This window comes from Hydra viridissima, unplaced genomic scaffold (assembly GCF_058129835.1).
Source record: "Hydra viridissima isolate aposymbiotic clone 2 unplaced genomic scaffold, HvirCarnegie_v1 scaffold_5, whole genome shotgun sequence".
Classification (NCBI taxonomy): domain Eukaryota; kingdom Metazoa; phylum Cnidaria; class Hydrozoa; order Anthoathecata; family Hydridae; genus Hydra; species Hydra viridissima.
The window spans coordinates 8,749,363-8,762,940 of NW_028324304.1; the positions used below are offsets into that span (position 1 = coordinate 8,749,363).

The 13,578-nt window shown below is 31.0% G+C and overlaps 1 protein-coding gene and 1 pseudogene across 2 annotated transcripts; one reads left to right on the forward strand and one right to left on the reverse strand.

Moving 5' to 3' along the window:
- The first annotated feature begins 3,981 nt into the window (after positions 1 to 3,981).
- On the forward strand, positions 3,982 to 5,665 carry LOC149888453 (heme-binding protein 2-like). The gene is made up of 3 exons (XM_090088433.1): positions 3,982 to 4,427; positions 4,628 to 4,932; positions 5,119 to 5,665. The coding sequence occupies exons 2-3, from the start codon at positions 4,635 to 4,637 to the stop codon at positions 5,592 to 5,594; spliced, it is 774 nt and encodes a 257-aa protein (XP_089944559.1). The 5' UTR covers positions 3,982 to 4,427; positions 4,628 to 4,634; the 3' UTR covers positions 5,595 to 5,665.
- A 2,730-nt stretch (positions 5,666 to 8,395) lies between these two features.
- Positions 8,396 to 11,390, reverse strand: LOC149888454 (uncharacterized; annotated as a pseudogene). Its single transcript, XR_016452408.1, has 2 exons — positions 11,008 to 11,390; positions 8,396 to 10,801 (listed from the first exon to the last, which is right to left on the reverse strand). The product of XR_016452408.1 is annotated as an uncharacterized LOC149888454 (transcript).
- Between the last annotated feature and the right edge of the window lie 2,188 nt (positions 11,391 to 13,578).

Here is a 13,578-nt window from a genome sequence, read left to right on the forward strand (position 1 = left end):
TCAAAACTGGCACAGTCATTTACTAAAAAGTCATCATAAAAAAATTTAGCAATATGTTTTTTCAAGTTGAATTCGTTTGCAGAAATTTAACTATTAAAAGTGCCGTGTTACTTGAATGATCCGCCCCGCTGATCCGCCCCGCCCCGCTCCGCCGATTGTACCAACTCCCAGTTTACATACAGTTGTTCAGCTTAATCAATAGGTAGGTTGAGCAGTCAATTTGTTTCAATGCAATATCTTGTAAAGAAAATCTAGAAAAAAAATTTATTTCTTAATAACTAATTTAGAGCAGGTTAAGTTGCGGCCTAATTGCAAAAATTTATGTAAATTTACGCACCTTTAAAGAGGTTCAATCTGGTAGGTATAGCAAAAATTGCGCCGCAAGCTCCGCGCTACCTAAGTGTTGGTATCAATAATATATACTTTTATTAACAAGAATTTTTTTCCTGAATAAGGAAAAATATTCAATCTTATTACAATTTTTTGTTAATACCTTTATTTATTTTATTCCAGATGTGAGGTCCACGATTTAACTTTATTCGACTGTTGTTTTACATAAAAGGTTGATAAAAAAGACATTTGCGCCGATAATATATTGACAATTAGAGTTTTAGTTGATAAGGACTGAATTTTGTTTTTGTACTTGTGACAAATAATATTTTTTAATAATTATTAATTCAGCTCATACAGTGTATTATTGTATTCATGCTTTTAAAAAGAGGTTTTGTGTGCATTTTTTTGTTTTTAAGTTTTTTTTTATCAGGTGTGAAGCATGTGAGAATATAAGTTGATGAAAGAGTGGAAATTTTGTTTTGCATGTGTTAATAGGATGCGTAAACATTTATCTTGAATCATATTTTATTGTTACTCTGAGTTCTACTCGTTAATTTTTTTGTCGGAGATTGATAATTAATCGTTGCTAGAAAACAATTCAGTTTTTTACGCCATCCATAAATAATTGACGTAAGTTAGAAAAAGTATAGACCCAAGTGTTTATTCTTGAGGACATTCTGCAAAAAGTTGAAAAAGGATTTGTGAGGTTTGCATATCCTTAATTGAAAGTTTAATTCCTGGCATTTTTCTATTAGACTATAAACAGCTGCTTATGTTTAATAAACAGCTGTTTATAGTTTAATAAACAGCTGTTTTAACAAACAGCTTATGTTTTATAAGCAGCTGTTTATGTTTATTAATTTGTAAAAGTACGGCGTTATGTCAATTGGATAAAGTCTAAAGGATTTGAGTTGATACTATTACAATCTACAAAAGCCATTTAGAAGGTATTCGTTTCCAAAATCCTGAATTTGTATTCTCTATTTGTCTGATTGCTTTTAAACCTCTATTTCTCCTTTTTGAAAGGTTCTGAAAAGAGAAAAAAAATTCTCTTTTTTTGCCTTGAGGCTCCTTTATATCGTCTTTTAAGCATGGGAATTTCGGCCTTCGAAATCGACGAAATTAAACGAAATTCGTGTTTCAATTTCGTATCGAAATTTATATTGAATTTCGAAAGACGAAATTTTTAAACATTACAAATTCACGAATTTCGAAATTAAAACTTATGTTTAATTTCGTGTCAATTTCGTTACTTTCAATGACCCGAAATTATACGAAATTTTTTCGCGAAATTAAACAATCCAAAAAATCGAAATTTCGTTCTCAATTTCGATCGGAAATTGAAACACGAATTTCGTTTAATTTCGTCGATTTCGAAGGCCGAAATTCCCATGCTTATCGTCTTTATCAACAGTTGTGCTTGAAATTACACCTGCTGCATCTCTTCTACTTAATTAAGATTTTTTTTTTCATTCTTACACAACTATATGGAGAGAAATATTTTATTTGCTCATTTTCTTTGTATGCAAAGTGTCAAACAACTTCATCTTTTTTTTATATGCAAAAAGGTTTTAACAGTATGCATAGTTTTATCTAGGGGGAGGGGGAGGGGGAGGGGAGGGGGAGGGGGATATTAAATTTTGTCATGCAACCATTTTTAAATTTATAATTATTGCTTGTAATCATAGGAGAAAAATGCCTAAATTGTCTAAATAAGGACCACCCGAGTTTTATAGCTTGTTTTCGATATTTTTATTTGAGATAAGGACGCTGTGTAATTTTCAATGTTTGTTTGAATTATAATCATTTTGAATGCTAGAGTGGTTGGGGTGGTTGGGCTATGCTTTAACTCGTTGGAGATGATGTTTAATATAAGTAGTATACAGTATCGGAGAAAACATGGTGGACAAACTCAAATTTAGAACAAAAGTTGATCAAAAATTTAAAAAAAACTAGTAAAACAATTGAACATATTATTTTTTATGTAGTTTATTATGTTGTTAACAAAGCTTAAAACTTTTGAATCATACTAAAAATCACTAAAAAAGTTTTAAAACACATTTTCCCTAACAAACTACATTTTTCTTTGGACAAAACAAGGTGGACATTCAAAAAATCGACTGAAAATTCAAAAAAATTCAAAAAGTTAACTTATTATTTTTCAAAAAACTTCAAAAGTTAGCTTAATATTTGGTATGACCTCCTTTTCTTTTAATTTCTTCTTTCATTCTTCGGGGCATAGACGCAATTAATGAGTCAACAATTCTAATATCAATCTTTCGCCAGGCCTTCTCGATTTGTTCAAATAATTCCTCACTAATCTTCACATTTGCACGCTCAATCTTATTGTCAATTATTTCCCACAAATTTTCTATGGGATTCAAGTCAAGGTTTTGTGCAGGCCACTCCATTATGGTGATATTCTTGTCCTTGAACCATTGTTTTACAATTTTTGACGTATATTTGGGATCATTGTCCTGTTGAAAACATGCTGAATGTTTTCCACATGCTGAATGGGAGATGCATTTTAGGGGCATCTCCCATTCAGCATGTGGAAACATAACATCTTCCATTATATCTTTGTAAACAAAGCGGTCCACAATTCCATTAATTTTGTGAATAGGACCAGTTCCTAGTGCTGAGAAACATCCCCAAACCATAGCAGACGTTCCATGCTTAACACTCTTCTTGGTATATTTAGTATTGAATCTGGTGTTCTTTGGTCTCCAGACTCGCTTTTTGCCGTCGCTTCCAAAAAGGTTATATTTTGATTCATCACTAAAAAGTATGTTTTTCCACTGGTCTACAGTCCAATTTTGGTGTGCTTTGGCAAACGCAACTCTTAGCTTTCTATTTTTAAAGGAAGTTAGCGGTTTCTTGGCAGGCATTCGAAAAAATAACTTTGCTTCGTTAGCTCTTCGTCGCACAGTGCGATTTGAGATTTGTAGTTCAAGTTTTTCGGTTAATTTTGAGGATGACAAAAATGGATCTTCTTTAAGCTCTTTAACAAGTATTCGATCTAGTCTTTGTGATGTTTTTCTTGGACGTCCGCCCCGATGGTTTGTTTTATAGCAGTCACGAGATCAAAATGATTTGACAGTTTTGCTTACAGTCGTTTTAGCTATATTATATTTTCTACAAATTTCAGCTTGACGTTTTCCGCTTTTAAAATCTTTAATAATATTTTCACGTAAAACACTTCCTAATTTGTCGTAAGCTATTTTAAGTTGCAATTTACCCCATATATCACGAGTTAAATCTATTTTTAGTTTAATTGAAAAAATACTTGGCCAGACGTTCCAAAATCTGTTTTATTATTTTAGAGTGATGTTATCATAAAAGTGAAAACAAAAGAATGCGGTAAATTGAATAAAGACAATGAAATCTTATAAAAAAAGCTTCGTTTTGATTTATCCACCTTGTTTTGTCCATGGAAAAATGTTGTTTGTTGAGAAAAATGTGTTAGGAATTTTTTTTTGTGATTCTTAGTATGATTCAAACGTTTTAAATTTTGTTAAGAACATAATAAAGAATTTAAAAATTAATATGTACAATTGTTTTACTAGTTCTTTTTAGCTTTTGATCAACTTTTGTTCTAAGTTGAGTTTGTCCACCATGTTTTGTCCGATACTGTAAGAGCGCTCTGGAACGCTTTAACTTCAGATGTGCACAAGCTCCGGCTTTATAATTTTTATTTTAAATCTTTATCAATGAGCCTCGTTTTCATCTTTTTTTTTTTTACACATAAGTTTGATTATTTTTTTAAAAAATTGAAGTGTGAAAGATTGAAGTGTGAAATAATATTTTTGTTGAAATATAAGAATAAACAACTTCTGTTATAAGCAGTGCTGGAATCGAAGTTGATTAATGCGTGTCCTGATACTAAATGTTGATAAATGACATAAATAAACAGTTAAACTGATGATAGAAATTTCAAACGTGAGAACAATTTTTACAAAAAAAAACATTTCCCTCTGAGAATTAAGTTGCGAAATTTGAATTGTTTGCTCTGGTGTTAAGTTTCGCAACGTATGAAACATAAATAAGCTAGAAAGATATTATAACTTAGTTTGAGATTGCAAAGATAATTGAAGGTAATATTAGTTTTAAAAAAGTTTCAAAAAAATTTATGGCGAAAATTAATTGAAATTTTAAAACAATTTCATAAATTTATATCACAAAGTATAAATTATGTTATACAATTTTGATTGTGTTAAGTAGAACAATTCATTTGTTCCTTAATGTTTTAAAAAAGATTTAAAAAGATTTTACTTCAACCTTACTGTTTAATTAGATTAAAGATGCGCTTAGAAACTTGTGTGATAGTTCTTTTGGGCGTCGCATTGTGTTCACCACACGAGATAAACGTTTGGAACAACATTCAGTCTAAAGTAAATGGTATTCGTGGCAAAATAACTTCCGCAGTAAAAAACGCACTCGGTGTTAAAAAAGGAAATGGAGAATATCCCGAATTCTGTAACAACTTGAAGTGCCCCAAGTTCACTACAATTTCAAAAGGTGATGGTTACGAAGAAAGATGTTACGATGAGTCAACTTGGGTAATGACATCAATGCAAGTACCACATAAACAGGCAACACGTATGCACTTACTATTTTATTGTAGCCAATCTTTAAGATATTTTTAAACAAAATTTACATTGATAGGATATCTTTTTTCTTTGTTAAGCATATGAATATGTAACAAACATCAACTACATCATAATTAACAAGATATTTTTGATATTTTCTCTCAATTTTCTCTGACCTGTGTTTTTTTATTTACAGCATTTAAACCTATGTTTGGTAAACTTGCAAAGTATATCAACGGTGAAAATGATCAGAAGGTAAAAATAGCAATGACAGCACCAGTTCTTGTAACAGTGGAGATGTCACAAGACAAAAACAATTCTCTGGATGTCCAAATGCATTTTTTTGTCTCACCCACAAATTTAACCGTCCCTAAACCCACGGGTGACAAGGTGACGCTCATTAGTTATCCTAAGATTTGTGTCTACGTTCGAGTTTTTAGGGGTTTTCAGATGGGTATTGACAAGAAGTTGGTTTATCAACGCAACCTGCTAACGAAAGCACTTGACAAAGTCGGTTTGCAATATGAAAAAGGAGCTTTGTTTTATGCCGGTTACGACTCACCTTGGAAACTATATAACAGACATAACGAAGTTATGGTGCAGGTTGTCTCGCCGACTGTTCAACCAAATGAGGCTAATCCCCAAATTTTACAATCAAATGTAGTTGTATGAGCTCCAAAATAATTTTAAGTTTTTATTTGTTAAAACTGTAAAACGAGCAAATAGAATTTTGATTGTTTTAAGAGTTTTTTTTTGTAAAAATTGATTCCGATAGACTCTTTCTCCGTTTATTTTTATCTAAATTTTCGAAAGCAAAATTGGTGAAATGCATTAGTCAAATAACGTAGCAGATATAAATCTTATAAAGGTTTGAACTCTTTAAGTGGAATTTACTTGATTTGTTGTTTACTTGCCCTTACAACTAACATAATATACAAGTACTTGTATATGACCAGACAGTTTTACGGGCATATACAAATATCACTTGTATAAAAAAGCTAATAAACTTGTAAAAGCCCGTTCCTTTTACTTAATACCTTTGGGATGCCCGTTAAAAGACCACATAAAGTAACATTTCAGTTGTTATTCATATTAAATACGTTTATAGATACAAACAGACACACACATATACACAAGCATATAAAAACTTTATGAGAATTGGTGAATGGGTGAACGAACACAAAATAGTTGAATAAATCAAAAACTTCAATAAGGGCTGAACTCTGAAAATTCCTCAATTTAAAGTCATTATAGAGGGGGAGGGCGTATTTCTAAACTCTGAACTTGAGAAATTCATAACTATGTTAAAAATTGGGAGTTTCTGACTACGCAGAGTAAGGAGAGCAGAAGAGAAGAGAACTGTCTCAGACAGAAGTTCCGCCTCCACCAGGGATCACAAAGTTCACACAGAGAGACTTTATAAAACAGTGAGTGATGTGAATATGTGATATTGATGAAGTATGCTGTTAATAATGGCTGCCACAATCACACGTTACTCAATTACAATAGCTTCAAATTCAATTACTTTGAATATATGATTGATTCGAACAAATTGAATCTAATTTATACAACAATATTTTAGGCTTGGCATTTGGGTGCAATCGATGGTCACTCTTACTCAATAACGTATATTCGCAAGAATTAGACGTCCATGGAGGTCCAAATTAGTCGAATTTCGTCCTGATTTCTAATTCGGTAGTCTATTGACGCCCAAATAAATTTTTTTGGACATTTTCTAACGCTTGCGTGAACTATTTTATTGAACGCCATTTTTTTTTTTTTTTTTGTTACTGAGTTTAACAGCGTGCTAGCCAATGATATATATTAGGCCGGGTGAATAAAAATGAGCAATTGCTTTTACTCAGTAATTGGTCAGCTTTACGTGAATAGAAACTTCAACAACTTTCCTTAAGTTTTTATTCACGTAAAATTGAGCAATTACTGAGTAAATTGCTTACCTTTACTTGAGTAAAAATATGAGGAAAACTGCTGAAGTTTTAATTCACGTAAAGCTGACCAATTACTGAGTAAAAGCAATTGCTCATTTTTATTCACCCGGCCTATTAACTAGATATCTAACAAGAATTTTTTCTAATTAACTAGATATATTTTAATTTACTAGATTGAAATATACAGATAAATCAGATAAATCTACAGATATTTTAATCTAATAGATTAAAATGTCTGTAGATTATTTACATGTTATAAAGAGAGCTTCCATGTTTTTTTCCTCTTTTAAAAAAATTTTTTTTTTAAAAGCGGAAAACATGTTCAAATGTGTTAGACAGCATAATGACACAACCTTTGCAAAGCTGTTTTAGTAAAGATGCGATAAAGGGAAAATAGAAATTTGTAGCGACAACGTTATACAAATGTTTAAAAAGGGTAATTCCATGTAAAAGTGGGACAGTCATTTTGGTCACCTCTTGGATTTTTTTCAAATTTTAACCAGTGGTACCTATTAATGAAACATGAAAAAATGCAAAATTTGAACTCCCAAATCCAAACGGTTCAAAAGTTATGACATTTTGAAATTCAGCCTAAAACGTTCATTTTTTTACGAAGTCTGCCATTATGGATTTTGTAGTTGTACTTTTAATTGAATAATTTAAGATCTAGTGGAAGAATGTGGCTAAAAATTGGTGCCTGACCATTTTTGAGGGTGCTGAATTCAAAAATGTAGATAAAATAGAGAAGCTTAAATTTTTTGATAGTTTTTTTTTTTATTTTAAAATGACCAGTCAAATTTTTTGTTTTGTTACCATGGGTTGCGCTTTCATTAATTCCCGGAGTTGCCCAAGTCTCATGGATTCGATTTTTTTTCAAATGAATTAGGTGATCCTAGGCTATCTTTATAAAAAAGATGGTTTTGGTTTCTTAAAGTATAACAAAGATATGTCATTTTGAAATTTAGACAAAAAATTTCTTTATTTGGCCGCTATTCTCTATTATAGATTTTATAGCGATACTTTTTGTGTGAATAATTTAAGTTCTAGTACAGAAATATGACTGAAAATTGGTACCTGACCATTTTTAAAGACGTTGAATACAAAGATGAAGAGAAATTAACCCAATTCCTAATATTTTGGAACAATTTTTGAATTTTAAAATGTCAACAGTCCTTTTTTTTTCTTGTGACCTTAATTTGCATTTCACTTATTTCTGGAGTTGCCTTACTCTCATTGTGAAAGAAGATGTTTTTGAAAAGTTTAAGTCTCTGACAGAAAATAAAAAATTCTATTGCTTGGCATAACTTGCATATTTATGATCAATATTTTCAAAAGTATACATGAAAATATAATTTACTATGCAGCAAATTGAAAAAACGATTTCTTTTTTTATTATTTTGATAACTAGGTATTATTTCAAAATATTGGTTGCATGCTAAAATTTCAGGTTACATGTTCAAATGTTGTGTTAAAAAATAAGAAACTAAAATGCAAACTTTTTTGAAAAATATTAAAAACCTGCTTTATTGAAAAAAGCTCAAAAATAAAAATGAAAAGGAATAACCAAATATTACTAAAATTGAAGTTTATATCATTTAAGTAATGAAAGTAAAATATTAATCAACTTTCACTGAAAAGATAAAACTTGTTCAAATAGAGTTTCATCTTCTTTTGAGATATGGTACTGACGCCCAGAAGATGCTGAAGGTGTTTTAACAAGAGAAATTACATTCATTCTTGGCACCCAGCAATTATCATCCTGTTTGGCCAGTAGTACGACCGACTTGGATAATGTGGATGCATAAACTTTACTATAAAATCATCATTCTCTTTATCAACTTCAGAAACCATACCAAGCCAGTAAAAATCGTCGTATTTGCAAAATAGGTATTGTGACATCATAACATTGTCAATTTTAATAACTTCATATTTTTGTTTTTTGAGGAAGTCAAATGTAAGAGCAAAATCATCATCATCAGATACCCTTTTCATTTTTATTATTGAATGAGAAGATGGTATAAATTGATGGAAACTTCTTGTCCCAGGAATAGTGGTTGCTATTAAAAGTCTCTGAGTAAGTTTGTTTCTTACTAGCTCCATTTCTTCAGTAGTGAAGTACACAAACGTAATCCCACTGATTGACTTTTGACAGTATTCAAACATTGCTTGAGAAGACAGTATATGACCTGTGGTTGGACTCTGCAAGCTAGCTGTTGCAACAAGCCTTTTAACAGTGCTACCTATTCCATCGCATGGAGATTTGCCATGGCTTGTTGCAAAGAAATTCCAGATGCAACGAACAGAAAAATCTTGAGCGTGGTGACATAAATTGTAAAAATGTTTGCAGTTCTTATACTGCCCTGCACAGCCATCAGAAAAATAATGAATTTTTGTAATTGTGGGACAAATATGAGTTTTTATATGATTAATGGTTTTATGCATAACTTCATTGATAAATCCAACATCATGGTTCAAATAATCTGAAATTACACAAAAAGAAGATATTTCCAAGTTCACTTTCTTGTAGTAGATGACAACTGGATGAAGGGAACATTGACTCTTACTCCAATGGTAACTCTGTATCTCGTCTTGTACTACAAAAGTGTAATTCTCTGCAAAATCTGCCAGTACAATAGCCTCATCAATACAAATTGTTTCTTCGAGATGCTTTAGATAGCTAGATTGTGATTTTGCTATAAATGAATGAGAAGTAATATTATCAAGTTTTTCACACAGGAGCTCTATGAATTCATTTAATGGAAGTTTTATTGTTAATAGTTCAGTTCTATCTGTTGTTGTCCACTGTTTGAAATCCACTGACTGTTCATTTTCATCACTGTCATATTGCTCTTTTGGATCATCATTTTGTGTGAGATACTGCTAGAAATAATTTTGGGCAGCTTGTATGCCAGGACAACTATTGCATCGGTGAACCATGCAAAACTTTAGATTTTCTGCTGCAGACAATCTTTTCAATGATTTCATGGTAAGATGTTTCAAGGCCTATAGCACTCAACATTAATTTAACATTTTGGTGTATTGTACACACAAAAACAGAATGTGTACCTTTTGGACCAGCAAGGATGCACCATTTAGGCCGAAGACTGCAAAATTTAGAAAAACCAATTTTATGGCCTGGGTACTTTGTCTTATATGCCACATAGAGCTCCTTTAAGTTACACAAAATCAATTTTTTTGACATGTATTTTTTTTCCCCAACACTTACACAGTCTTTTTTACCTGGCATTTGCCTTGAATACTCATCGTCACAATAAAAAAGCTTTACAAGTTCTATAACATCTTTACTGATTCGATGCCGTTCAACCACATCAGGGTATGCTATGATGCCTTTTTGGTCGCGTAAAAACATTGCATTTTGAATTTTGTGTTTTGAAACTGAAAACTCTTTTGCTGCTTTTCTGATAGACCAAGATTTTGGGGTTAATGTCAAAATTTGAAGTTGCTACCTTCTGTTAGAAACCTTAAGTTTTTCTTTCATGCATTCTACAAGGAAGTCTAGATCGCCAGCTTTGGTTTGATTTTCCTTTAGAACTTCATTTTTTGGTGCAACAAGATCGGATTCAGTTACATCCAGAGCAGTTGCAAGCTTCTTAATAACTGCTTCTTCAACTTGCTTTATCTTTCTCTTTCCAATTGAAGGCTTGTTAGAGGTTTTGGGAAAATGAACTTTTAGAGGAGACACTTCAAGTTCGCATAAAGTACTGTTGAGTAATGATCTTGTTGATTCCATTATAATTTCTTTTTCCATATTATCTTCAGTTAATTTTATCTCCAACTTGTTCTCTTCTGATTCTTCACTTGATGCTAATTTATGTCTGCATTGTGGACAAAGTTTTTCACCTGGAACTACGAATTTGCCTTTACTGCATAGGTACTTTGCTGTATCCAAGTTGATTTCACGAAGACTACCTAAAAAAAGGGAAGAGCTCTTTTAATATGTATAAAAATTTTAATAAAACTTTAAAAAGTTTAAAGTTGCAAGGAATTTAATAGTGCACTTTCAGAAGTCAGCTAAAAGGTTAAATATAGCTAAAATAGAATTTGGCTGCCAATAATTTCATTATTGTAACTCACAACATTTTCACAAAACTGAAAGTTATGATTACTGTAAATACCTTTTATTACTTTGTTATGCGTATTAAATGGATTGCAGCACCGTGTTAATTTAGTTGTATAACGGTTCAAATAAACATGTTTATGATGGAGACAAGTTGTTGGTTTGACATTTATTATTGAGAGCCAGTCCTCCACATTAATATTTCTCTTTCATATTCAGGAATATCTTCAAAAGGTTCAATACCCAGCAACGATGTATATGTTGTGAGATGACATTCACTTTCTAGGTTGATTCCAATGGAGCACTGTTGGCTGTTTGCCATGACTAAGAAACTGAATTACCAAACAAGATTTAATAATTATTTAATCTAAAATTAAAATAATTTTTTTTATTGAAATTTGTTATTGTTAACTGTTGTTTCAAAACTATATTTAGACGACATAACTGACGTCCCAAAACTATATTTATACATCACAGAAGGCGTTGCAAAACTATATTTTTCTTTATAATTCACATCACAAAACTTTATTTATATATCAAAACCAACCATAATAAACTGTTTTTACACACCACAATTGAACCCACGAGAGTCAGGCAGTTTGTGAAAATATTACCCCGTTTTATGGTTAAGTAATATTATACCATTTTAAAATTCAAAAATTGTTCCAAAATATTAGGAATTGGGTTAATTTCTCTTCATCTTTGTATTCAACGTCTTTAAAAATGGTCAGGTACCAATTTTCAGTCATATTTCTGTACTAGAACTTAAATTATTCACACAAAAAGTATCGCTATAAAATCTATAATAGAGAATAGCGGCCAAATAAAGAAATTTTTTGTCTAAATTTCAAAATGACATATCTTTGTTATACTTTAAGAAACCAAAACCATCTTTTTTATAAAGATAGCCTAGGATCACCTAATTCATTTGAAAAGCGTGAATGAAAGCGCAACCCATGGTAACAAAACAAAAAACTTGACTGGTCATTTTAAAATAAAAAAAAAAACTATCAAAAAATTTAAGCTTCTCTATTTTATCTACATTTTTGAATTCAGCACCCTCAAAAATGGTCAGGCACCAATTTTTAGCCACATTCTTCCACTAGATCTTAAATTATTCAATTAAAAGTACAACTACAAAATCCATAATGGCAGACTTCGTAAAAAAATGAACGTTTTAGGCTGAATTTCAAAATGTCATAACTTTTGAACCGTTTGGATTTGGGAGTTCAAATTTTGCATTTTTTCATGTTTCATTAATAGGTACCACTGGTTAAAATTTGAAAAAAATCCAAGAGGTGACCGAAATGACTGTCCCACTTTTACATGGAATTACCCAAAGCTCAAAAGAGTTAACTTAATTTAGAAATAAGCTGTCCAAATTAGGCACTAGCGTCAATAATTTAACACTGCAGAAAAGACAGCGATTTTGTTATATAAAAATTACAGCATCGCGATTACCTAACTAAATATTGCGTTCGAAACTAAGCGCCCCCTGTTCATAACCTATATATTGAAACTTACCGCATTACAGAAAATAATCGAAATCCGAGGGCTAGTTTAGTCTAAACCTAAAGCATCGGCTAGTTTAGCCGATGCTTTAGGGCAATTAAAAAATCTCAATACTTAAGCCGTGAGGATTGGTCATTAAATGGTTTTACCGTTTGGAGCTTTAAATTCAATTGTCCCACCACATCAGAATGGCAATAAAACTATGTGCGATAATAAAGATTACTTATAGTCTGATTTGTCGGATATAATAATGATTCATCGGACGGTGAATATAATAATGATTGTCATTCATCGGACGGTGAATATAATAATGATCGTCAGGAATATATATATATATATATATATTTGCATTACATCAACAGCTCCATTTTAGTAAATGAAATTAGTAATATTTTTTTTTTTTACCACAAATTTTTATAATATAATTTATGAGGTGTTGAAATTAAGTATTTATTTTTATTAAGTATTTAAATTTTTTAATACTATAATTCCCTTAAGCTTAAAAAAAATCAACTAATGCATAACTAATCAATGATTGACTAAAATATTATTGATTGCAAAAATTTTTTAGATAGGAAAAAATTTTTGTCCTAGCTTGGTGTAGGCAATTTACTACGCGCCCTATTATAAGTTTGTCATCTGAGGCTTTCATTTGCAAAAACTTTTAATAAATTTACATGCCGACAAAATGGATCTCTCTTGCGGGTATAGCCCAACAGAATAATATTATATTTGTCACCGTCACATTGAAACAGCCCTAATTATAAAAATAAATAGGGTGAGAATATATTCTCAATTTGAAATGTAAAATAAATTCTATGACATTATATTTTTAATAATATGTGGTTATGAAAATAACCGTTTTTTGGAAGCAGTTCTCATCATCACTAAAGGAGATTCTTCACTTTACACCATTGTATCAAAACTCACCATGATACTTTTATTTCGGAAATAAAATTAAAAAATTCAAATTATATAATATTAATAATGTTCAAATTTATAAATACAACAAGAGAAGTGGGTGAGTGAGGATTCATTTGCTACCCCAATTTGGTTAAACTGTAATTTAACAATTATTTTTGTTTGTTTTTGGTCAAAAATCAAATAACTGTTCTCA

What these genes read in the sequence shown, in the direction of transcription:
- LOC149888453 (XM_090088433.1), top strand. Translation starts at nt 4,635, where the DNA reads ATGCGCTTAGAAACTTGTGTGATAGTTCTTTTGGGCGTCGCATTGTGT. An exon ending in ACCACATAAACAGGCAACAC is followed by an intron (nt 4,933 to 5,118) that starts GTATGCACTTAC and finishes TTTTATTTACAG; the next exon opens with CATTTAAACCTATGTTTGGT.